This window comes from Mauremys mutica, chromosome 8, assembly GCF_020497125.1.
Source record: "Mauremys mutica isolate MM-2020 ecotype Southern chromosome 8, ASM2049712v1, whole genome shotgun sequence".
In the NCBI taxonomy this organism is placed as follows: Eukaryota; Metazoa; Chordata; order Testudines; family Geoemydidae; genus Mauremys; species Mauremys mutica.
This window is the reverse complement of record NC_059079.1, coordinates 13,805,462-13,831,662: the sequence shown is the minus strand read 5'-3', so window position 1 is coordinate 13,831,662 and position 26,201 is coordinate 13,805,462. Positions and strand designations below refer to the sequence as shown.

The 26,201-nt window shown below is 46.0% G+C and overlaps 1 protein-coding gene across 4 annotated transcripts in view; it reads left to right on the top strand.

Moving 5' to 3' along the window:
- Positions 1-241: 241 nt before the first annotated feature.
- The window catches only part of FYB2 (FYN binding protein 2), a 65,375-nt gene continuing 39,415 nt past the window's right edge, over positions 242-26,201 (top strand). For 2 of the 4 annotated variants that reach the window (XM_045028412.1, XM_045028415.1), the window contains exon 1: positions 23,425-23,574. In XM_045028412.1, the coding sequence (XP_044884347.1) occupies positions 23,566-23,574 (9 nt within the window). In that variant the 5' untranslated portion in view covers positions 23,425-23,565. Of the gene's footprint in view, positions 344-3,194; positions 3,289-23,424; positions 23,575-26,201 lie in introns of those variants that run through there. The other 2 variants (XM_045028414.1, XM_045028411.1) reach the window with 2 other exon arrangements.

Sequence of the window (26,201 nt, the reverse complement as noted above, 5' to 3'; positions counted from 1 at the left end):
CATTGACATAAGCACAAATCAAATCACAGGGACCCAAGATGCATTCTGAAGGTCATTGACTTTTTTTGAAACAAATTCCCAGATATTAGGCAAGGGAATATATTTAACCAAGTTTCTATTTACACATTAAAGTCAAATAAGTCTTATCAGTGAAATGATCATTGGACCAACCTCAGGCACGCTGACTAATTTTATGGGAGAGGGATTCTGATTTTGTAACTTATATGTAATGTTTTGTTAACTAAAATTATCTGTGGGGAAGTTTGGCAGTCCGGCAAATTGAATATTGTAGAATTCTGTTACAAGGAACAAAAAGCGCCATGCACTATAAGGAATACTAAAGGTAATGGCAATTCATTTTTCTCCATTGCCTGTCTCAATAAAATAGTTTCCAGAGTCCAAGGATGTGGGTGAGTTATTGCCTGACTCATAATGACTGTCAGGTTTGCCTATGCAGTCACTGCATCACCGGAATCTAAATCTTTGTTTTCTAAAGTGATCTGGGATGAAAAAGGTGCAACTGAAATCTAAAATTCTGTTCTATATGCTCTGTGAACCCAGCTGTCAAATCTGTCTGCAGCCCAAAGTTCGGATGACCTTTAATATAAATGGCTGCTTTGCACAGTCAAATGCCTTCTCCATGAGATTATAGATGCATTAGAGCTACCTTTTTTTTTCTTCCAGATAACAGATCAGAAACATATAATATATAATGAAAGTTATTTGTGGAATGCCTCCTAGAAATAAGGCTGGGCTGGTTTGTGCAATCAGGCACATCAACAATTTCTAACTGCTGGGCTTGGTCATTTATTTATTTTATTAGCGGGAGGACTTGATATGGAGAGATTTAAGCAGTAAAGCAATGCACATCCTGTTAGAGGTGAAATTAAAGAAATGCTTTCCAAGGTGTTCTATACCAAAAGTGAGATTATATGTATGTTATGATTCCATTTATAACATTAGGAATTGAACTTGGCTGAAATGTGCGTTGGAGCTCTGCTTCTAATTCTTTGAACCGCTTTACTTGAAATGCTGGCAATGGGTTAGATGGTATAAGTTGTGCGTCTAACTTCAGGAAAGTATCTGCAGAGCTTCAGATGGGGTCAAAACAATGAGCTGGTGTAAGCTGGTGGTCGGGGCTCAACCCTCCGGCTGGCGGGAGGGGAGCCACACCAATTCGCTCTTTGTCCCCTCTAACTGGTGGGACGGCAAGAATCAGGGTAGCACTGTCTCACATCTCAAGCCCTCTGGAGCAGGGGCTGAACACCAATCAGTCTCAGTACCTTCAGGCCCTCTGGATCAGGGGGCTGAATGGCAGTTCAATACAAGTCCAGGCCCTCTGGAGCAGGGGGCTGGATAACAGCAATCAGTCTCAACATAGATCCAGGCCCTCTGGAGCAGGGGGCTGGGTAACAGCAGTTTCTATAAGCCCACGCCCTCTGGAGCAGGGGGCTGGGCAACAGCAGTTTCTATAAGCCCAGGCCCTCTGGAGCAGGGGGCTGGGCAACAGCAGTTTCTATAAGCCCAGGCCCTCTGGAGCAGGGGGCTGGGCAACAGCAGTTTCTATAAGCCCAGGCCCTCTGGAGCAGGGGGCTGGGCAACAGCAATCAGTCTCAAGGGAAGGTTCACAGGTTCAGACCCTCAGGCAGGGGCTGAACACCAGGCACCCAGTCAATTAGTGTAGGCCCAGGCCCTCAGTCAGGGCGGGGCAACAGCAGTTCAATATAAACCCCGGCCCTCTGGAGCAGGGGGCTGGCAACAGCAGTTCAATAGAAGCCCCGGCCCTCTGGAGCAGGGGGCTGAACACCAGCAGTTCAATAGAAGCCCCGGCCCTCTGGAGCAGGGGGCTGGGCAACAGCAGTTCAATAGAAGCCCAGGCCCTCTGGAGCAGGGGCTGGGCAACAGCAGTTCAATAGAAGCCCAGGCCTTCTGGAGCAGGGACTGGGCAACAGCAGTTTACAGGGCTCAGGTCCTGGTGGCAGGAGCTGAGCAATAACAATCGCTCAAATTAGTGCAGGCATCTCTGTCTGCGCTGGGGTGAGGGGGAGACTGCCACCCGTGAGTGGGGTGGCAGGGGGGACACAGGCCCACCCACTCCACTGTGTCCCAGCCCGGGGCCCTATTAGCGGCTAGCACTGCCGCTGGTCAGTGGGGTCCTGACCGCAACACACCGACATGGGCACCTCGGTGCCTATAGCCTGACAGGGGTCGGCTATCCCCGGGCTACATTCCATTTCCCCCTCTACCGGTACCTGCTCCTCGGTCGCCGTGAGTTCAGACCAGTCCATCGGCATGGGGTCTGAAGGACCAGGGCTTGGGGGCAGGTCCGGCAACTCCTGCTGGAAGTCCGGCCAGGCTGCCTCCGATGGTTCCTCCGGATAGCAGCAGGGCGGAAGCGGTGGCGGTGGCGGCGGCTCCTCCTCGTACCGGGCGGGAGGAAGTCCTAGCGGCTGCTCCGGGTTCCGATCCCAGGGAAGTTCCGCGGGTTCCTCGTCGTACCGGGCACGGGGCAATGGGGGCCAGTCCTGATCGCTGCCTCGGGTCCTGGAGGGTTCCCAGTCTGGAGCTCCCGCCGGCACGTCTGCTCGCGGCGGTGGCTGGCTCCTGACTGAGCTCTGGCGTTCTCCTTTTCTACTTCCTGCCCCGCCCATTGACTTCCGGGGGGCGGGGACAGGACGTGATGACTCAGCCCACTTGGGCATCTGGGAGGGAGCTCCCTCTGCTGGGCAGGAGGGGAGCCACACCGACTCGCTACAGCTGGATACATGGGAATAAAAGAAGACTCTCAAATATGGGCTTGATCCTGTACCTGTTGAAGTCAATAGAAAAGCTCCCAGTGGTTTCAATGGAAGCTCTGGATCAGGCACCATGTTAATATTTGTATTCCAAATCAGTTTCCCCTGAAGTTGAGGTACTCTGTATTGCCGGCATTTAATTAGAAGCCTTATAACTTTTCATTTAAAGCCCTTGTGTACTTGAAATCACAGGCAGATTAGCTCAGTGTAAACAAACTTGGTCACACACGTTCCTTGCTGTTCTGTTCCAGTTGAATAGATTTTGATGGCTCTTGTGTGAATTGCATCTCTACTTTCTTAATGTTTTGCTCAAGCTGCATGAGGGAATCATTCTTTCCCCTCACTGATAACAATAGAATATGGTATTTTGTTTCACTTCAACAGGGCTCCGGCTCAGTCATGAATACTACAGTGTCTTATCCACAAGAGCTGGAATTAATTTCTGCATGCAGAAACCATCGATCTTGTAAATATCACCTGAATGCCATATATGGTAAGACAGCTGTATTGAACAATAAGCCTACAAAAGCCTGGGCTTACGGTATAATTATCACACTAACTAACATTAATTTTCTGTGCAGCAATTTAGAACTAACACTTCTAAAGATAATAATTGGAAATATACCAATCTCCTAGAACTGGAAGGGACCTTGAAAGGTCATTGAGTCCAGCGTCCTGCCCTCACTAGCAGGACCAATTTTTGCCCCAAATCCCTAAGTGGCCCCCTCAAGGATTGAACTCACAACCCTGGGGTTAGCAGGCCAATGCTCAAACTATCCCTCCCCACTTCTGTATTTTATGGTTACATTTTTTCCTGTATTCAAATACCTTCCACTGTAAGTAATCAGATTCTTTGAGAGAACTACCCTTCACATACTTCCTTTTTTTCATAGACATTTTGAGGTACACTGTTTTTAATACTATAAATCTTAATTCCTGAATATGATGCTAATTTAGGACCTGATCCAAACACCACTGAAGTCAACTTCTTTTCTAGTTCCTATACTACACTCATCACTATAGTAACTGAGTGCTTTCCAGTAGTGCATTATGCAATGTGCCTAACATCTGTCACATGTTTGTGTTCTCGTTTTCTCCCCCGGAGGAGAAGTGTATGCAGTGGAGTGTCTTCTGGTGGTAGGGTTGTGTTGTGTGGTTTGTTTGTTTGGTTTGTATGCACGTTGCTATGTATTAATGTTAGAGAAGGCAAAGTCAAATAAATGTGCCTCGCACTTAGAGTGGAAGGTGATGAATTTGTGATGGACCTTAGATCCTGGGGGAGTTCATTCCATAGACTCAGACTGGACCCCGCAAAAGTTTTACCTTCCATGCGGATGACCTTTACCCTTATTGTTAAGCATTCCACTGTGCCAGAGGAACAGAGTTGTCAACTATGGTCTTCATCCCAAAGCTTTAGGTGGCCTTTTAAATATCTTGGGCCCAGGCTATGGAGCACCTTGAAGCTAAGGACTGAGACTTTGAACTTAATTCAATATCCCAGGGGTAGGCAACCTATGGCACGTGTGCCAAAGGCGGCACATGAGCTGATTTTCAGTGGCACTCACACTGCCCGGGTCCTGGCCACCAGTCGGGGGCGGGGGGAGGGCTCTGCATTTTTATTTAATTTTAAATGAAGCATTTAAAAAAAATTTAAAAACCTTATTTACATACAACAATAGTTTAGTTATATATTATAGACTTATAGAAAGAGACCTTCTAAAAACATTAAAATGTATTACTGGCACGCGAAACCTTAAATTAGAGTGACTAAATGAAGACTCGGCACAGCACTTCGGAAAGGTTGCCGACCCCTGCAATAGCCTATGGAAAGCCAGTGTACAGGGTGGAGGACAGGTCTGATAGGCCTGTGTGTAGTGAGTCATCTCTGAGCCTAACAAGTGCTGCTGAGTCATCCTGCAGCCTGACCCTGCTGAGTCATTCCTAAGCCTGATTACTTGAGGGCTCCATGTCAATTAACCAGCATTCAGCCAGTCCACAGGCAAAGGTCTAACCAGGTGACCCCAAGGCCGGGGATATAGGCTCCCAAGGAGAGCAGCCATTCCAGTCTGTTCAACGTTGCTACCTCAGAGAGAATATCCCCTGGTGCTTCTGTTCCAGCCCCACCCTGTGCCTGTTCCTGTTCCAACCATGTGCCAACCCCGTTCTTGATTCCTGCTCTGACCCCCGGCTCCAACCCCAGGCCTGACTGCTAGGCCGGACCCCCGATGCTCCAATCTCTAGGCCTGACCATGCATTTCTCAGTTTCTGACATTGTGATAGCCTATGCTATTGAGGAGATGTGCTGCAGTGTTCTCTTTTAGTTTCCTAAGCACTGAAGGCTTCATGCCCAGGTATAGTGCATTGCAATAGTCCATCCAAGAGGTGACAAAGGTGTGAATAATGTCAGGATAGGATGCAGTCTCCTAGCCAACTGGAGATGGTAGAAAGTGTTGTTCACAGATGCTGCTATACGAGAGCACAGCCTCAGTGAAGAATCCAAGAGTTCTAAAGTATATACTATATTGACCAATGTGTGTACCTTCAATGAAAGCAGACTGTACTGTGGCTGCTAACTCTTCAAAAGGCTTTCTTTTGCCCATCACCTCCGTTTACTTAGGTTCAGTTTCAGCCAACTGTTCTGTCCATGAACTGATCTTGTCCAGTCGCTGGGCCATTTTGGTGGTAGTGGTGTGAATGTATGAATGAAGGATAAGTAGAGCTGTGTCCCATCGACATTTTGCTGGCACTTGATTCCAGTTACCTGATCATTTTCTCTAGTGGTTGCATGTAGCCATTGAAAAGGACCAGAAAAATTTGATCTCTATGGGATTCAACAAATGAGGCGTCTAATAGTGGAGGTACAGTTCTCCATTGACTTCAGTGGGCTTTGGGTCATGCCCATAGTATGTGATTCATCCAAGCATATGTTTAACTTTAAAGACATGAATAGTCCTTTTCATGCAACGGCACTTCTTGCATCCTTAAAGCTTGAAGATGCTTAGGTGCCTCGATGGATCAGGACCATATTATGACAACCATATTATGACTACCAGTCCCTTAGTAATACCTACAACAGATACTTGGATAGATAAAAGACAAAGCTAAATAAGTCTTTTTTTTTATTGTGGTTTTTCATTGCCCTTCCTACAATGCCTTAATAGAGCGCCTCTTAAAATTTCTGAAATTAATCATGTGATAACTTTGATTGGACTGACAAATAGTTTTCAGCTTGTTCAATTAAAAAGTATCATTATCTACATTGTCTACTTTTAAGATCAGTAAAGCTGCAAACCTCTAAAATAGCTAAACAGCTACCATGATTCTAAATCCTGAGATAGACGGATGAGCCAAGCACTCCCTCTAGTGGACAAAAATGCAATAGAATACCTTTCTATGGAAATAACTGGAAGCTTGGTTTAGTAGGAATGATCCATCTCTGGAAGTGACTTTAGCACAAGGCTCTGCACCACTTTAGCTGGGTAGCATTACATGAGGGTTAAGTGATGCACAGGCTTTGAGCTCACCCTCTGCAGAGTGAGATATACAGCAAGTCCTCCAGGAAGAGTAGAGATGCTACCCTTCATGTACACACTCTATGCAGACTTTGGTTTTTGTTGACGTGCTTTGTGCCGGGACAGAAACGAAGAAGCTCAGCACAGGACAGTTGCAGGCTGCAGCTACACAGAGCAGCAGCAAGTTTGTTAAATCATTTCTGTACATAGTTCTCTTAATAAAAAGGGGTATCTGGACACCAGTCTCTTCATCATAAAGACACTGCACTGAGGATCAGTTTCAGCCTGTCAGCATCTGATGCTGCTCAGTACATATAGTTAAATGTGAGTTATGTTTTAAAGTCAGTCCTGTCAACACAGGGCCCAAATTTCTTCAAAGTTCTGGGGTGTTTCAATGTGACGTGTTTAGTTTGGGCCCATCACTAGTCCAGAGCTGTATTCTTGGTAACCACTGAAAACTTTGGGGAATTCATAGATTCTGGCTCAATGGCCTATTGGCAGTTTTTGTGCAGCCATCATCATGGCATTGAGGCACCACTGTATCCAAACAAACCTATGTCCGCATCTCTGAAAAAGAGGCTGCTTTTAGGTGCCTCGTTAGAAATTTACATGTGTCATGAGGTACACTAACCATGTGCCTCCTTGGCCTGGGTAGCTGGGCCAAGGTAACCTAGGCAGAGCTAAGGGTTAAACCTCTTCTTTTTTGTGTCAGGCCTGCTGATGTTTGGAACGAAAATATGGAGCTGTTAAGTGTCTAGGGAACAGATGAAGTAGGAGCTTCTTAACCTAGTGGGCCTAAATACCATGTATAAGAGGAGATAGAAAATAAGGAGTGGCTTGTCTAGTCTTTCAGGAAGAGATTTGGCTTTCCTGACTGGTCCCCAGAAAAGGGCTTTCATTATGATTTCATTTGTACGTAGACAGGGAGGGTTCCTTATCTGAAGCTTTTGTTTATACCCTGAGAAACTGCTGTGCTCCTGTTTTGGGAGCATGCTGGAGAGACATCCAAGCCAGTGCAAACATGCCTAACTGTATGCACCCAAGTTTGAGAGTTTTGGCCTTAACATTTTGCACTCACCCAAAATTTCCAAATGGTAGGGCACCCTGTTGCAAGGTACCTAGACAGAGCATTTCACTAAGATATAGCTTCCAAGCAACAGTAAGTTTAGACCAGCAGGCTCCATAGCACTGCAAGTGCCATGTCTTCTTCAGGAAGTCCTTCTTCAAGGCCAGCAATGCCTCAGGTGTATCTGTGGATAGCATAAGGCAAGCTACACGATGGAAATACGTTTGCACACATCAGTTATAAAGAGGGGTCAAACTGAAAACCAACCCTGTGGTTTTACTCTTCCAAGCTCCACCCACAAAATAAGCCTCACCCACTTGAGCAATATTAAAATGAGACACTTGAGATACTCAAATTCTGGTGATGCATGCTCTGTGCTGGGCTCCTTGTGCTTGTCTTCTCCACAGTGGGGTTCAAATGCACCTCTTGTTGAGCTCCTCTTGCTTCCCATAAGTGGGTTTCAGATACCACTAGGATGCCTCAGCTATGCCCTTCTCTATTCTTAGGGCAATGTGTACATTGACACAGTACACCGAATTACACGAGGCTCTATCAGCTTGTTAACAGCAGTATGAAACCTAGTCAGTTTCAGCTGTCAATCTCTGCTCACTGTCCTTTCCGGAAACATTCTCTGGAAATATCTCTCTTCCCCAACATACCCTTGCACCCCTTCCTCTTTCGGTCTGTGATTACACATGCCACATGCAATTACTTATGTGTATATGATGAGTGAAAATGAACTTTCAGTCTGTCCCCACCCTATAATATTATGACAGTAGCCTAATGTTTCCAGCAATGATGTCCCAGGCATCGCTTGACTCAAGTGGTCTAGGAAAGAAAAGATTTGAAATGTCCTTACATTTCCCTAATCTTTTTGGGCTGACTCCTCTCAGCTCCACAAACTGCTCCTGCCCCCAATCTGAGAGATTCAAAGGCCCAGAATAAAGAATATTCCCAGGTTTATCTGTTTTTTGTTTTGTTCTATTTCAAGGCCCCAAAGAGACCGAATAAAGGAACAGAACCAATACCATCTGACCAATCAGAGTATCCATAATGAAATATATTTGCCAAATGCAGTGTGTGTGCACCCCATGAAGTGTGTTTGTGTGAAACATTAATTGAATTGAATCATTTCAAAAACCAAACAAATTCCTAAATTTCAAATTTCAGAGGGGTAGCCGTGTTAGTCTGTAGCAGCAAAAACAACGAGGCGTCCTTGTGGCTCTTTAGAGACTAACAAATGTATTTGAGCATAAGCTTTTGTGGGCTACAACCCGCTTCATCAGATGCATGGAGTGGAAAATACAGTAGGCTGGTATATATACATAGTACATGAAAAGATGGGAGTTGCCTTACCAGGTAGGGGGTCAGTCTATGGGACAATTCAATTAACAGTAGAATACCAAAGGAGGGGGAAAAAATCACTTTTGCAGTGGTAATGAGGGTGGCCCATTTCAAACAGTTGACAAGAAGGTGTGAGTAACAGTAGGGGGAAACTAGTATGGTAAAATTAGGTTTTGTAATAACTCATCCACTCCCAGTCTTTATTCAAGCCTAATGTGATGGTGTCCAGTTTGCAAATTAATTCCAGTTATGCAGTTTCACTTTGGAGTCTGTTTCTGAAGTTTTTTTTGTTGAAGAATTGCCACTTTTAAGTCTGTTTTTGAGTGTCCAGGGAGGTTGAAGTGTTCTACTGGTTTTTGAATGTTGTAATTCCTGATGTCAGATTTGTGTCCATTTATTCTTTTGAGTAGAGACTGTCCGGTTTGGCCAATGTACATGGCAGAGGGGTATTGCTGGCACGTGATGGCATAAATCACATTGGTAGATGTGCAGGTGAACGAGCCCCTGCAGGTGTGGCTGATGTGGTTAGGTCCTATGATGGTGTCCCTGGAATAGATATGCGAACAGAGTTGGCACCTTTGCCACCTTTACTGCCTCCTCTTTTTCTCTGTCCAAAGGATAATTTGGCCTCTTCTTTAGAAGGCCATATTAAGCGGCTTCCCTTTCTCATGTGCATGAGATGAAGAAGTGATAAGTCATAACCCCCAGTTTCTCAAACGGAAGCTTCCCCAAACGGACTCTGTCATTGCCTGAAAACTCCAAATGAGGCTGTGAAAGCAGTCAAAGCTGTGAGAAGTGTCATTCTTGAAGTCTTTTTCCTTATGATACTTTCCAAGAAAAAAGTAAACACCTGTGTGTGCAAAAAAAGTAAACACTTCTTTTGCACACACAGATGTTTACTTTTTTCATATTATATATATATTGAGAGAGAGAGCCAGGACCTTGTTGAAGAAGCCACAAGTGATATGTGGAAGATTTTCCAAAAGGCCTAGAACAACTCTTTGTGAGAAGAAAAAACTTCTAAATATCTCACTGATACTGTGAATGGAAAAAAACACTTTCCTTTCTCAGCTTTTAAAATGCGTTTTTATCCCCATCGGTCTTTCTAGTCCCAGCTAGGGAGCAGGAAAGATATCAGCTCCTTTAGTCTCTCTTGCTCTCCCCACGCAAAACAAAAGCCATAACATGATCCACCTTATACTGTATCCCTACCTAACAATGATCAGTTAATGATTTAAGTACAGGCTGACCCAGCCAGCCCGAACACACATGAATGCACAGAGCCTGATTCTTTTCTCATTCATTCCGATGTGACTGTGTATGTGTGTATTCAGGACCTGGCACTGAGTATTTTCCCTTGAGTCTACATGCCACATTAATAAAAGTGTTAGATTGCCCCTTGGGTTGTCCCACCTATCATCTCCATTAAGCGCCTGCCCAATTAAGAGGAGAGGTCATGCAAACAAAAAAGCCTGCACATATCTTAAAAGACTTAAAAATACAGTTTTACCAATGAAATTCTCTTGCAAGTCATCTGTATTTCTGATTCTTTTAATCTCTCTTTGGAAACTTCTATATTTAAAAAAATCCAGAGGTTGAATGTCACAGCTGATTTGATTATTCATTTGCACCATTAAGCAGCATTTATGCTACTATTTCCTGACTAACTCTTTGGTACTGACACACAGCTCTAGACGTGCACCAGGAGTACTCCGAGCTCAACAGGTTGCAACACACCTCTTTGTTTTTTCACCCTTTTCATAATACCCACTCCCTTCATCAGCCACCTCCTTTGTTCCATGTCAGGGATGGCCTTACCATGAGGCGAACTGAGGCGGCCACCTCAGGTGCCAGACTGTGGGGGGGTGCCACTAGGACCCAAATTGTGTCTGCTGCTGGTGCATATGTATTCTCTCTGCTCTAGATGCACAGAGATGGTGGAGTGCTGTGCTGGAGGAAGGAGGGCACAAGAGACATAACAGGCAGGTAGGAGAAAAGGTGAGAGGGAATAACAGAAAGCAGCAGGAGCTGCTGGGAGAGAGAGAAGGAGGAGCCTCTTATGTACCTCTCGAGCACCCTCAGGAGCCTGGACTGATTAACACCAGATTCTCAGGGAGCTTCCTGTTTCCTGCTGCTTCCCTGGACCCACTTGAGAACAGGCAGTCAACTGAAGTAGTAGGAGCCAGTTAGGCCATTAAGACATTGATATCTTCCCTCACTCAGGCCCTGCTACCAGCCTGCTTATTTGTCCCCTTCAACTGAGTGTTGAGAGCCACTATAGCTGGCACAGAACAGCAGTCATGAGTGAAAGAAGAAAACGCCCCTCTGGGGCAGCATTCAGAAAAAGAAAGAAAGCAAAGGAAGCTTTTCTACCTAAGCAGGAAGGAGCTCTCCTGAGATACATAGACACAAATGTTCACGGTGAGCCTTCCGACCCCAGAGAGGATGTGAGTGGTGAGGAGATGCCTGATCTTCCAGTTAGTCAGAGTGCAGGTGAACTGGCAGCTACTGCAGCATCCATATCTCCATCTCAAATGGATGTAACCATGCACATTCCTGAAGAAAAGTGTAGATCAGAGAAGAGTGTGGTGGAGGCACAAGAAACAGCTGCTGCTGAATTTAGTTCCTTAAGTCTAGATGATCCAGGACTATGGACCCACCTGAGCAGTAGCCTGAGGGACTTCCTTGTACTGCCTGGGCCACAGCAAGTGAAACTTCATGTTCCCCAAAGACAATGAAAATAGAAGTTTCCATCCAACACATTCCTGGTGTGAAATCCCCAATGGTGACAAAGTGGAGAGGCCATGGCTTATGTACTCAAAAACCCAGAATGCTCCATACTGTTTTTGTTGCAAACTCTTCCAGTCTAATGTTCCAGCCACATTGGGTTCTACAGGAACAAAGGACTGGAAAAATCTGGCTAGAAATCTGGCATGCCATGAGAAGGCAGCAAATCACCAGAGAGTACTCCATAGGTGGAAAGAGCTTGAGATGAGACTAAGGTTAAAGGCCACCATAGATGATCAGCATCAAGAGAAGATTGCATCAGAGTCTCTTTACTTGCAAAATGTTCTGAAAAGGCTCATTGCCATTGTGAGAATGCTTTCTACCAAAACCTAGCACTGTGTGGCACTTCAGATCAGTGGTATGTGCCAAACAATGGAAACTTCCTTAAAACTGTGGAGCTAATGGCTGAGTTTGATGCTGTACTCCAGGAGCATCTAAGAAGAGTCACCACCCAAGAAATGTACACACATACCACTATCTTGGAAAAACAATTCAAAATGAGATCATACAGGTACTGGCAACAAAAGTCAAACAGAAGATAGTGGCAGATCTGAAGTCAGCAAGATATTACTCTGTTATTCTGGACTGCACAGCTGACATCAGCCATATGGAACAAATGACTTTAATGGTGTGTTTTGTAACAACAACAGAACCTAGTGAAAATGTCCCTGCAATGGTGACTGTCAGAGAGCATTTTCTGGAATTCATTGACATTGATACTACAGGAGCTGGTATGACAAATGTGCTTCTTAAAAAGCTGGAAGATATGGGAATTGTGATAGCTGACATGAGATGTCAGGGCTACGATAATGGTGCCAACATGAAAGGAAAGAACAGAGGAGTGCAGACACGGATCCAAGAGTTAAATCCTTGAGCTTTTCTTGTCCCATGCAGCTCTCATTCATAGAACTTGGTGGTGGGTGATGCAGCAGCAGCTTCTAGTGAGGCTGCTGAATTTTTTAATGTAATTCAAAGCATCTATGTATTTTTCTCTGCATCAACTCATTGATGGCAAATTTTGAAGCAACATCTGGGAACATCCTCTGACACTGAAACCACTGAGTGCCACACGATGGGAAAGTCGAGTGAAGGCGATAAAGCTTATCAAACACCAGATTGGGAAGATAGATGATGCCATAGTTGCCATTATGGAGGATAATGCTATGACAAGAACTGTTCATGGGAGAACAGTAGCAGCATCACCAGAAACATACTTCTGTGATTAATCTTTGAACAAAAGTATTGCCAAGCTTAAAATGAACAAAGGTACTGTCAATGTTAGGCCTCAAACTTCCGCTTTGCGGAGGTAAAAAGGGCAACCTTTGCAGAGGTGAAGAGGGCAAGCTTTGCAAAAGTAAGCTAAGACTTGTGGTCAAAACGCATTGCAACCAGATAACACAGTATGCTGACTCCTATAAAGCAAGATAAGCTGTGTCCCCGAGCACAGATTGTGTAACCCACATTTAAAATAATTGGCTACAAGGAAATAAGTAAGCATAAATTATACGGTCAAAGCGACACAAGGAGATAAGTAAGCATAAATTATACAGTCAAAGCGACAACGCTAACCACATTAAAGATTTGGCTAACCCTAATTGGTTGGTCTGTTTTGAGACACAGCCAACAAATCAGATAAAAGGTACAAAGGCACGGGACTGCATGTGTGTTTTGGTCATAAGGGAAACCTGACCACACCCCCTGAATCGAAGGGACGTTCACTTGTCGACTGTCTGTACCTGGCCAGTACAGAAAACGGCGAACTGAGGGGTAACGTATTTTTGGATGAATGCAGAGTAAGTTTATGGAGTAAAAAAGTCTGGTTGCTAGAGCTAAATTAATCTCAAATTGCTAGAGCTAAATTAATCTCAAGTTGTATCAATACTATAGTGTTAAGTAGCTAATGAACAAGAACTTTACATGTACTCTATGGTGTTAAGAATAGTAGTAAATAGCTAATGAATAATAACTTTACATGCACTTGTGCTTGTCTTCAGTATAACTTGCCATTTATATTAATCCTTATTCAATGTTGGTTTTTATTCTTGCTTTTCTTATTTTGTCTGTGTTGCCTTTATAGTTGAAAGTCATTAAAACCCCTTTTTAAGAAATAATCAGTAGTTTTAATTTTTCTTATACGGGCACTACCCAACCTCATTACATCTGTGTTGGGTGGTGGGAAGTAGCAATCACGCAGGGACCAATTAGGGTCCTGACATGTGCCTCCTTCTTCCTTTATCTCTGCAACTTCAAATTTCTGTGTGGCTTAGTGTTGTGGCATGACATACTGTTTGAAATAAAAGTTGTAAGCAAGAGACTCAAGGTGTTGACTTTGATATGTCTGGATCAATGGAACAACTGGGCAAAGCAAAGTCCTACCTACAGTCTTACCCGTCAGATGAGGGATTTCAAATTGTTCGGAAGAGTGCACAGAAGTTGGCAGAGGAACTTCACACTGAAACTGTTTTCCCACCCATTCAAGAATACAAGAGTGCCCAAAGAAGAAGACATTTTGATTACAAGGCACAGGATAATCCCATAAGAGACCCCAAACAACAATTCAAAGTTGAATTCTTTAACCAGGTGCTAGATTGTGCAATACAATCAGTTGAAGAACGTTTCATGCAGCTCAAGGAACACAGCAGTATATTTGGAATGTTGTATGATATTCCAAAACTCCTCACCATACCTGAAGAAGACCTACACCAGCAATGCAGGGCACTAGAGACAGTGCTGACACATGATGATAAGCACGATATAGATGCGAGTGATTTAGGTGATGAACTGAAAGTCCTTTCAAGATACATTTCACCAGGATCAACTTCAAAGGCTGTTCTGGAATATATGCGCACAAATAAGATGACCACCCTCTTTCCAAATGCTTTTGTTGCTCTGTGCATACTTCTAACATTTCCTGTAACAGTTGCCAGAGGAGAACTCAGCTTCTCCAAGCTGAAGTTAATAAAAACACATCTACGCTCCACAATGACACAGGAGAGGCTGGTCGGCCTTGCAACCATCTCAATAGAGCATGAGCTGGCCCAGACTGTGGACCTTCAGGAAGCAGTTCAAATCTTTCCAACCAAGAAGGCACGGAAAGCACCACTTTGATTATTCAAAGAGATAAAAATGCCAGTGTTTCCTATGCAGACAAAAGTTACACTTGCTGTTCAGATATCTGAAAGTTAAGTGTTACTTAAAATGTTTGAACAAGGCATTTTAAGCTGTTAGTTCTCCTTTATCAAAGTAGATAGCAGAGTTGTACCATGAGAGGAGTAGAACAGGAAGAAGGCAGAATTGTGACCTTTCAAAGTTTTGGCCCAAGCAAGGGGGTATGGGGGCATCATCTGAGCCTTAAGTGCCAAAATGTTGTGGACCAGCCCTGTTCCACATTAGCGCTTCTTGCTCTTATCTTGGGCCCATTTCCATAGTCCTCTCCCGCTGATGCTGCCTGCTAGCTCCTCGTACTGGTTCCACACTCCCCAAAAAGTGGTCTTCTGGCCCTGCCTCTCTCTTGATGGACCTGAAGCCTTTCACCTCCCTGTGATGTGCCATTCCACTCTCCGCCTTTAGACTCCAGGTGCACCTGACTCTCCCATTGGCCTCTGCACTGCCACTGCCCTTGAAGGTTTCTAAGAGAACAATGGAGTGGAAAGTGTCTCCAGTCCTCCCCTGTCCTGGCCCCATCCATCCTTTCCGGATCTAGGGAACCCCATCCATGCAGAAGAGGTTTTGGGGCAAGGACCAAACATACCTTCACACATGCACAGCGAGGTATGTTTCACAGCATTTATACCTAATTTTGCTCTCTGCTCCTTGGTCTCAAGTGTTTTGATCCGCCAGGCAGTAAATTCTAGATAATTTCCTCTCATTGTCAGCACAAATATACATTATATTTGTAATGTTCTCTCCTGTTCTTCATTAGCTCTTAGGCTGTGTGATCTGAGCAGAGTACTGGTTTGAAGGATATGCTGCTGCTGAGAAGAAACACTTGGTTTCGCATGAACACAAATCCGAGTTTGCCTTCATTGCATTGATCAAACTGTAGCAGCAAATAAAGCTTGTAATTAAAACAGTGGGGTGATACATCTCTCTGGTTTATCAATGACTCTACTCTGCCTTTTAGAAGACTTTAGTACTAAGAAAGGCATATAATGGGTGTTATGCTCAACCTACCTTAAGGGCAAGATGCAGCTAATAAGCACCTTGCTACTGGCTCAAACTAACATGTACAATAATATGGGTTTTTTGGTTGTTGTTTTCACTAAGACCAGTGTACAATGTTCCACCCTAAAAACTTCACATAAGCTTCTGAAGAGCCTAGAAAATGCAGCATGATTTAATGATGTGGAAATATGTCACACAGTCCAAGCAACTTCGGAACATCCAGCAGCCTGTATGGCCAGCCACAGTATCTGCTGCAGTAATCCAGCCAGCACCCACTGGTGCCATTAAAGTCAGACTGTCCTGAATGAATGGAGTCAGGGCTTTCCTTCTCGCTGATGCACAGCTTTCAGGAAGGCTAGAATAGGGTTTAGTGAAGAACAGAGAGAAATGGATCTACTCCAATTTGAAAAATAAATTACAGGGCAGGGTACTGCAGTCTCAAAGCATATTATTGTTGAGAGTTGTACCCCAGAAGCAGTATCTGTCTATTGTACATACAAAGAGCGCCATCTACTGGCACATAGGGATAAGATCTGCATATCGTTCATAAATATGAACGTCCCAAAGTTGCTGCCACACTGCAAGATCGCGTTTAGCTGAGTAGGTGTTAACCCAGAGGTGGGCAAACTTTTTGGGTCAAGGGCCACATCTCGGTGGGGTATTGTATGCAGGGCTGAGGAAGTGGGTTGGGGTGCAGGAGGGAGTGTGGGGTATGGAAGGGGGTTCAGTGTGCAGGAAGAGGCTCAAGGCAAGGGATTGGGGCAGAGGAGGGGTGCAGGGTGTATGAGGGGGCTCAGGGCAGGGGTTGGGGTGCAGGAGGTGTGCGGGGTGTGGCAGGGGGCTCAGGGCAGGGGGTTGGGGTGCACAGGGGTGCAGGGTGCAGCAGGGAGCTCAGGACAGGGTGTTGGAGGGGTGCAGGGTATATGAGGGGGCTCAGGGCAGGGGTTGGGGTGCAGGAGGGGTGCAAGGTGCAGCCAGGGGGCTTGGGGCAGGAGAGGTTTGAGCTCTGGCCTGGTGCCACTTACCTAGAGTGGCTCCGGGGTGGCAGCGGCGTGCACCAGAGCCAGGGCAGGGTCCCTGCCTGCCTGCCCTGGCCCTAGCCCCAAACTGCTCCAGGAAGCACTGTGGCCCCTGGGGTGGGGGAGCAGGGCTGCCCAGAGGGGGGGGCAAGAGGGGCAATTTGTCCCAGGCCCCGAGCCCCACGGGGGCCCCCACCAGAGTTTTTCGGGGCCCCTGGAGCGGGGTCCCTCACTCACTCCGGGGTGCCCGGCAAACTCTTCGGGGCCGGGTGCGGGAGCTTCTGCCGCTCCCGGTCTTCGCCGGCGGGGGGAGGATCCTTCTGCTCCAGGGCGGAAGGACCCCCCGCTGGCGAATTACCGCCGAAGACGGCGCAGGACCCACCACCGAAGTTCAGCCAGGTCTTCAGCGGTAATTCGGCGGCGGGGGGCCCTTCCGTTCCGGGACCCGCCGCCAAAGTGCCCCGCAGACCCGCGGCGGGAGCCCCCCGCCGCCGAATTACCGCCGAAGACCGGGCTGCGCTTCGGCGGCGGGTCCCGCTCCGGCGGTAATTCGGTGGCGGGGGGGGGGGCCCGCCGCGGGTCTTCGGGGCGCTTCGGCAGCGGGTCCAGGAACAGAAGGGCCCCCCACCGCCGAAGACCCCGGGCCCCCAGAATCCTCTGGGCGGCCCTGTGGGGAAGAAGAGGGCTCTTCATGCGCTGCCCTTGCCACGCCTCCAGGTACCTCCCCTGAAGCTTCCATTGGCCAGGGTTCCCCATTCCTGGCCAATGGGAGCTGCAGGGGCAGTGCCTGGAGGCAACGGCAACGCACGTGGAGCCCTTTGCCCCCCCCCCGCCACCCAAGGGCCACTTCTGAGAGCGGCAAGGGGCCTGCAGCACTATGGGGGGCAATCCTGCGGGCCGGATCCATAGCCCTGAGGGACCGGATCCGGCCCACGTGTAGGAGCTGAATTTTATAATGTACTATGAGAATTAATGTATGGTTTGATTTCATCCTGTCAGCCACCCTTTTTGAATAGCAGAAAGAAATGACAGACCAGAACAATCCTTCTGACTGATTATGGTCACCTTTTGTTTTAGGATAAGTTATAATGTCTACTATGGTTTCCTATATGTATTACAAATTAGGCACTCTAGTTGAATATACATTTCTTTGTTTTAAGGTTTAGTAAGTAAAAGACAGGATTCTCTATTGTGTCTATGTTAAGTAGATTAGAGAAACATTGAAGGCAAGGTTTAATTTGCAATGCCTTTCTGCTCGATATAAAATACTACTGTTTGTATTCTCACTCTGTTTGGTGAATGAGGATGTATGCATCAGGAAAAGATAAGATGTAAAGGCCATTGTTATAGCCAGAGTCAAGGAAGAAGAAGTAAAAAGACATCAAAGAATCATCAACGCGCATCCATAATGAAGGGCAGACTGAGGACCCTGAGGTAAAGGCTGGCACCCCTGAGGACAATTGATTAAATACCCTCTTGGAGGTGTATTGGAATGTTTGCACCAATTAAGAAGTAACCGGTCCATAGACTTCAACAAAGGAAAAAAACCTATAAGAACCAGGGTGCTTGGCCATGGAACTTGGGTTCGTCTTGCCACACTCCAGGAGCATCGGATCGCAACCGACAAGAGCCCAGCTCCACACTCGTGCTCAATCTAACTGGCCATTAGAGTGACTCGAGCTACAACAGACTGGTAACTATGAACATCACTGGCAGAGGGTGTGTGTGTGTGTGTGTGTGTGTGTGTGTGTGTGTGTGTGTGTGTGTGTGTGTGTGTGTGTGTGTGTGTGTGTGTGTGTGTGTGTGTGTGTGTGTGTGTGTGTGTGTGTGTGTGTGTGTGTAAAGCATATGCTAATTGTTGAATTCTCAATAAATCCTGTGTATTTACCTTCCTCTATAAAGATCCCGTGTGCTTTGTATGAGCATAACACATGGGCCGTAGTTTGCCCACCCCTGTGTTAACCACTACTGTGCAGCCCGGTCAGTTCTCTTCTATGATATGCATTCTGTGGGCTTAAGGAGAACATTGACTGCTCTCACTGGGAAAGATAACAGTAACCAATCAGTTAAAAAGAAAAAGAGTTCACGAGTGCTGGGGCCGCTAATTCTCTTATTGTTAGATTATCAAGTCTTTTTCTTGGGAAATCTGCTCTGAAGAAAATTGGCTCAGTGTTGAGACAAAAGACAGAACCCTCTAGGCTATTCTCTAGGGAAGATATGTCCCGTGATAACAGAAGTCTGGCATGTTCCTAGGATTCTGATAAATTGTTCACTAAGAAGGGGAGAGATCTCACTATGAAATACGTTTAGACTTGTTTAGAGAGGATGTTTGTTTTTACTAAGCTCTGCTACCTGGTGAGAAGGAAGAAGCTCTTTCCCTCTGGGGAAATGTCTGCTGTCATCTCTCTCATGGCTCTTATTTATGCTTGAGGAGGAGTAGTCATGCTGTCTGATTTATAATGGATAGGACTGGTGGACTGATGAAGTACAATTGCTGTACCCTTCATTCTTCCTACTGATAAAGAGGAAAGGATTGGTGTAAAAGAAAAGGCCTGACAGAGAACCATGGAATGGAAATAGGGAGATGTCCAAGGATAAGAGCACAGGATAGATTCAGGGCAGCTGGCTTCTAGTCCCAATTCAGTGATAACTTGTCTTGCTGTGCATTCATTTACCCCTCAGTGAAATGGATATAATTGATAAGTACTTAGCACCTGCATAACACTTTACAAGCAGTAATTAGTTAATGGATCCTCCCAGGTCTGTGTGGCATAGGTGGTACTGTATTTTACAACCAAATATTTCCATGGTTTGGGCTGTGTACCTTGAAGCTGGGAGTTTTGTCTGAGTGGGGGTAGGGGGAGGACTGCAGGATCTGACCTTGCAAACCCCAATGGACAGCTGCAGAACATACTGACATATATGACTGACAAGAAAATATTGCAGTTGCCTAGTATTAAATGGCAGTGGTTTGCTTGCACTGGGTACCAAAGGGGACTGTGGTAAGAAGTTAGCAATACAAAAGGCATGATGCATGCAGGTGAAGTACTAAAGCAGAGATGCTAATGTCACGGGGAAATCTGCATGAGTCAGACAAGCAGGATTTATTCCTACAAATGTAGAACCTCCTAGATATATAGGGTGGGATTTTCAAAAGTGTTCAGTGATGACCAAACTCTATTGCTATTGCAGCCAGTGGGAGTTTTATAACCGACAGCACTAGGGGTAAAGTTTGGCTAATGCTGAACACTTTTGAAAATCCCACCCTATATATCTAGGAGGTTCTACACATGTAGGGACAAATCCTGCTTGTCTTACTCATGAGGAATTCCCAATGACATTAATCGAAGTCTGGCATTAAAGGGAAGTAGAGATTTGGAGTCTAACAGTTCAGGAGAAGCACCGTTCCTAGGTAATATGAGCAAGTGGAATTCTATTTCCATTTAAAGAAATTTTTTAAATAGTGTAAAGCCCTCTGTGATTAGGAGGCTGCATGTCTTGTGCAGAATCAGCACTTCAGGAAACTTCTGAACCACATAAATGATCCTTCTGTACCCTTAACTCAGTGTATGTGATCTTATGACATAAAGAACAAAACAACCTTCCACTCTGAAGAGCCATTTTGAAAAACCCTCCCCACATCTCATCTACCTGTGAGGCTTCTTTGTCTTGCCTATTAGCATGGGCTAGCCACTTGAGTAGAGGCCCAGGATACCAGTGGGCTTGTACAGACCATACATGGATATGTCTACACATACCGCAGTAAAACCTACGATTCCAGTGTAGACATACGCAGAAAGAGACAAAAGAAAGGGCAGATGGATAATTTAAGTAATGTTAATGTCCTGGAATCTTTAGCATTTCGGGATCTGTTGGGGAAAGTCTTTTTACGGGAATTCAATAGAATGTTCCTTGCAGGGCAGAAAATCTCCCATCAGAGAGTGAATTTTAAAGCTCCAGGACGGGAGAGTTAACAAAGGGAAAAAAAAACTCTTAGAATTTGGGGGGCGGGGGGAATCCTCATTGCATTTGCTTGACTTTGTCGGACTTCTTTGGTTAGCTATTTTGTGGTGTTCACTGATTATGAAAAATTGTTTCATCTGTTGTCTACACTATGCTTTTAAAATAATTTTGGTTTTATTTCTTCTGTATAATGGTTATATTTGTTAACAAAAATCTTGACAAATACATTTTTAAAAAGGAAAAGCAAGCAGAAGAAAGGCAGGGAAAGAGGAAGGCTGATGTTGTTGTCAAGATGGAGGGCCACACGTGCTAAAGTCTGCTCCTGGCTTGGCCACAGACTTCTTGTGTAACCTTAGACAAGTCACTTGACTTCTCTCTGCCCTAGTTTCACCATTCGCAGAAGTGTTGAATAGCTATGTTAACGAACCTTTGTAAAGTGCATTGAGATTCTTCAATAGGAGGCACTAGAGAAATGCAAATTATCATTATAATTGTCTTCATCAAAATCCAAATCCAGAGTTCGATAGCCAAGCCAGGTGCTGGCTAGAGGTAGGGAAAGCAAGATGATGGTTCCTGCCTATGACCAGCATTTGCAGAGACAGCTATAGTCCAGTGGCTGAAGTAGCATAGGGGGCTCCCTTACATGCACACACCCCTGGTGGAAGGACAGGAAGATCCATGTAGTGGTGAATCCCTGGTCTCCTTTTGCTCTTCCATGCCCCACCCACATGTCATGTATGTCTTACCTGAAAGTTTTCCCCTAGAGCAGGGGTCCCCAATGCGGCGCCCGCGGGCGGGGGCATCTTAATGCGCCCGCGTCCTGGCCCCCAGGAGAGCACTTGCCGAAATGCTGCTGAATTTCAGCGACATTTCGGCGGGGACGCCTCTTGATGACGACTTTGTCGCCAACAAAGTGATGTCATTGAGAGGCGTCACCCCCGAATTTCAGCGGGACGCCTCTCAATGATGCCACTTGCCATCGACAAGTGACATCATCGAGAGGCGTCGCCCTCGAATTTCGGCAGCGACGCCTCTCGATGACACCCTTGCCGTCGACAAGTTGCGTCATCGAGAGGCGTCGCCGCCGAAATTCGGTGGCATTTCGGCGGGTGCTCCACCGCTGCAGTGCTCCTTCCTCTGGCTCCCGCCATAGGAAAAGGTTGGGGACCACTGCCGTAGAGGAATGCCTCCTATCTGTGCCTGCCAGCAGCAGGGGAGGGTGGTGACAGGAAGATAATATGGGCAACAGGGGATGGATCACTTGATGATTACATGTTCTGTTCATTCCCTCTGGGGCACCTGGCATTGGCCATTGTTGGAAGACAGGATACTGGGCCAGATGGACCTTTGGTCTGACCCAGCATGGCTGCTCTTATGAGTCCTGGGGATCCAAAAGTCAAATATGGGGCCTGATTTTTTCAAGAGGTGTGAGAAACTGCAACTCCTCTTGTTGACTCCAGTTGGAGGTGCAGGCTTTCAGTTTTTCTAAAATCTGGCCCCCCACATGGCAGCCCAGAAATTGTCCTGACTGCCATGAGTCATCATTACACAGCTCATCCATGGGGCAAGGGGGGAGAGGAGAGATCTCCTGGGGGAGAACCCCATGGAGAATATGATGCCTCAGAAAATAGCATAAGGCTTTCTTGTACAGTACAAGAGTTTTTGGCAAAGGCCACAGCAATGATTTACAGAACACTGCTGAGGTTCAGAATTAAATGCAATAAGAAGGTATAGTGCTCTCCTCTGGCACCACTCTGCCTGTTTGTAGTGATATAACCTGAGGCCTTCAGCAAATGCAGTAACAGTATTTAGATTGTTAGCTCCACAGGGGAGGGGTTTACAGGTTCTTAGAGCAGAGCACGTTGCTGGCTTTTTTTTCAAATCATTAGCAGCAGCAGCAAGAAGATAGGAAACTGCTGAATTGCGCTGAATTGCGGCAAGCCAGCCTATATCTGAAAATGGATCCACCTTGGAGTATGGACACCTATTGAGACTTAGTTTGTTCTGTCACTCACCCTGCCCCCAACTCTCTACTGCTCACTTGTAGACCTTCCCACCCCTGCCCCCATTCCCCAATCAGGGTAGTCCTCCAGAACCCTCTTACCTCTCAGTCTTGTCCTTCCCATACACCAGCTGAAACCTTCCACCTAACCCCTGAACTCCACTCCTGATCATTCCCAACACATCTCTTCCTTCTGCATCCTTCCCCCTGCACACCCATTTCTAGCCTTGCCTCAACTCATACACAAGCTCTTTGCACCTGGAACCTCATTCATACACCACTGATAACTCCTGCCCCCAGGCAATCCACATGCTTGTCCTTCGCTTCCCACTGGCCTTCAACCCCCTCCCTCTAGTCTCTGCCCTGCCCTCCCCTCACATAAGCTTTCTCAATTTGGCAGACAAAAGGTTGCATAGTGAATGGCTCTACTGCAGAGCTCAAGTTGCCCAGCTGTAGTGCTGATTCCTGGGTTGCTTCTTGCCACTTCAGAATCTGAGGCTGTGGAAGATCCTGAGGTGCCATAGACAGCTATACAATTTACACTGCCCCAGGTGTGACCCTGTGCTGCCATGCCCTGATGACAATACCCAGCCATTGTCCTTAGAAGTTCTGAACAGGGTGGTCCATCTGAGTGATGCAGGGCTGTCTCCAGGTGAAGATATTCTGCACTCCACCCCTCTGAGGGACTGGACAGGGAGGAGCCAGGTCTGAGTGCTGCAGGACTAGTGCTCAGGTGTACTATGCATGCCCCACCTTCCCTGGGCTTTTACTCCTACAGCTCTCTGCAGTGTAATTGCTAACAGCTGCTGGGGTGAGAGGAAGTGAATCTCTGTAAACGCTGGCTGGAGACAGTGAGAGTAAAATATGCTACAAAGCTGAGTTATTCGGGTGGGTGTTGGACAGCTGAGAAGACATGGAAGTAGTAAGTGTTATATTGTTGCTGCCTTTTGGCTTTGTAATGCTAGGGCTAATGATATTCCCCTGTCTCCTGTGACATGTTTGCTGTTTGACTTTCTTGCTTGGCTTTGTAGTTTCAGGCAATTGTCTTAGTGAACAGGTAACAGGTGTGGAAATAACTTTGACTTCTGAGCATTGCCTGAGGAGAACATCCCAGACAGCCTGTCTGCTCTCTGTTTTTTTCTGGTTAGCTGGGGTCTCTTGTCCTGCTCCTATGGTGGAAAAAAATGTCACTTAAGGGGTTGGGGAAGAAACTTCAGCTGGGGGTGTTGTGTTCTCCATTAACTCTTCCTGTTTCTCCTAGCTCGGATATCAGCCTGTACTGAGCTCCTCCTCCTCCATTTGCTCCTAAGCATGGGTAGATTTGCAGGAAAAATCTAGGTAGCTAATTAACAAGTGATGCACCCTGAGCACATTTTATGGTGAAATAGAGCAGTCCGGGAAGTATGTGGCAAGTCTTCAGCTAGCCGTGCTGAGTGTGTCATGCAGAGTCAAAGTGCAGTTGGGATTCAGTGTTCAACAAGACAAGCACCTTTGATCTGTTTTCTGTTCAGACTTCACCAACCAATAACTTTCACAAAGGGGGATTGCAGTTCTTCCCCTCAAATCTATCATGTGTACTCTCTGAGTGGGGTTATGCTTTTTTATACCAAAATATTAAATTGCCAAATATCCTACACATGTATAGACTGGTCCTAACTAGACACTATTACCAGCACCAAAACTCCCAGCTGGTCTTCTTTCTAAGACAGATCCTCTGTTTTGCTTTCTTTCTTTTTTTTTAATTGGGAGATATTTATATTGGAATAGCAATTTATTTGCAAGGGGGAAGTCAGTTTAACTTTTATCTCCCTTCTCCAACCCCTCCATAAACTAACTGTTCTTTGGCTGTAAAACATCAGTAGCTTTCAAGTTGGGTTTTTTTTGTTTTTTTGTTTTTGGTGCTGTACTTGCTAAGCATATTCTGACTACAGCAGGACAAATAATTCACTGACTACTTCCTGCAAGTTTCTGGCAATCTTTTAAATATAATAACTTAGTGAATTCTCTTTCATTGCTTGACTGGCTCTAATTTATAGCTAGCTGCTTCTGACCACAGCCTTGAGGCCTTTCATCTGCTCTCAGAGGGCTGACACAGAGACTTGGTATATAGGGACTGCTAGCTTGCGCTGAGAAATGTACTTACGGATTGAGGTGCTGCTTTGTTTTAAGGCTGCACCATGCTTAGCACTGAGGTTAGCCACATGGGCCATCTGAGTGTGACTGACTGTTGTCACACAGGCTGAATCTGTGCAAAGGGTTTGCATTGAGTATTGGACCCACTCAGATCAGTCAGGTTTGAAGTCCTCCTGATTCTGACAGGAGGATGTTTACACAGCTAAAAGGCCTGTGAATCCTACCAGGACACCTCAATTCTACTCCTTTCTCCACCCAACATTCCCTGGAAGTCCAGTACCCTTTACCCTGTTTGGGCACCTGGTGCTCCTGGAGACCCGTCTCACATCTCGTATCTTTTGGAGACAGGCCTGTACCACTCCTACAAAATCTCCTGTGGCTCTTGGAAGTCCTAGGAAAAGACCTATCCCCACCCAGAACAGGCAACTGAGAAGGAAAATACATCCTCTACCCCTGCAGCAGTTTTTATATTGTCAAGTAGCAGATTGGGGGTGGGTGGGTTTACTGCTAAGCTCCTCTGATGCCTGGAATTGAAGCTCCCTAACTCTGTGAATGCTTGATTCCCAGGGAGTCCTGAGACTGTTAAATGCCATTTAAATTAATATATCGGCCAAAGATGTTAACATAACCTAGTTAAAGAGCAACATTAAACAGTTTGAAAGAAGGTTCTGGTTTGGTGTACAGTGACCTCAACCTGCTTAGTACCATGACAAACACCATTAAAAATCTCTTTAACCCAGGGGTCGGCAACCTTCAGCCTGCAGCCCGTCAGGGTAATCTGCTCATGGGCCATGAGGCGTTTTGTTTACGTTGACCATCGGCAGGCACAGCCCCCTCGCAGCTCCCAGTGGCTGCGGTTCGCCGTTCCTGGCCAATGGAGCTGTGGGAAGTGGCCCGGGCCTCAGGGATGTGCTGGCCGCTGTTTCCTGCAGCTCCCATTGGCTGGGAATGGTGAAACGTGGTCACTAGGAGCTGCAGGGGGCCGTGCCTGTGGACGGTCAATGTAAACAAAATGTCTTGCGGCCCACCAGTGTATTACCCTGATGGGCCACGTGCCGAAAGTTGTCGACCCCTGCTTTAACCTTTTTATTAAGGATGAAGAAAAGAAGGAAAAACAGTGAAAGCATTTGAAATGAAGATATTAAGTAAGGCTTTCATTTTAACAACATCTCTTGTTCCCTTGCCTTTACACTGGAGAGTTTCTGTTTTTAGAAGGAAAGTAGCCTTTGTCTGATGGTCTCTTTGGTGTGAAAGACGGTAATAACTGTCCTTGTGAGGAAAAGAGAAGTTAGCTGAGATGGGCTGGAGATGCTGCTGTTGCAAGTCTAATCCTGTATCCTAGAAGACAAAAAATGACACATACGAGAGGGGAGAGAAAACAACAGCAAAGGTAGAAAACACAGCTTGCAACCTCGC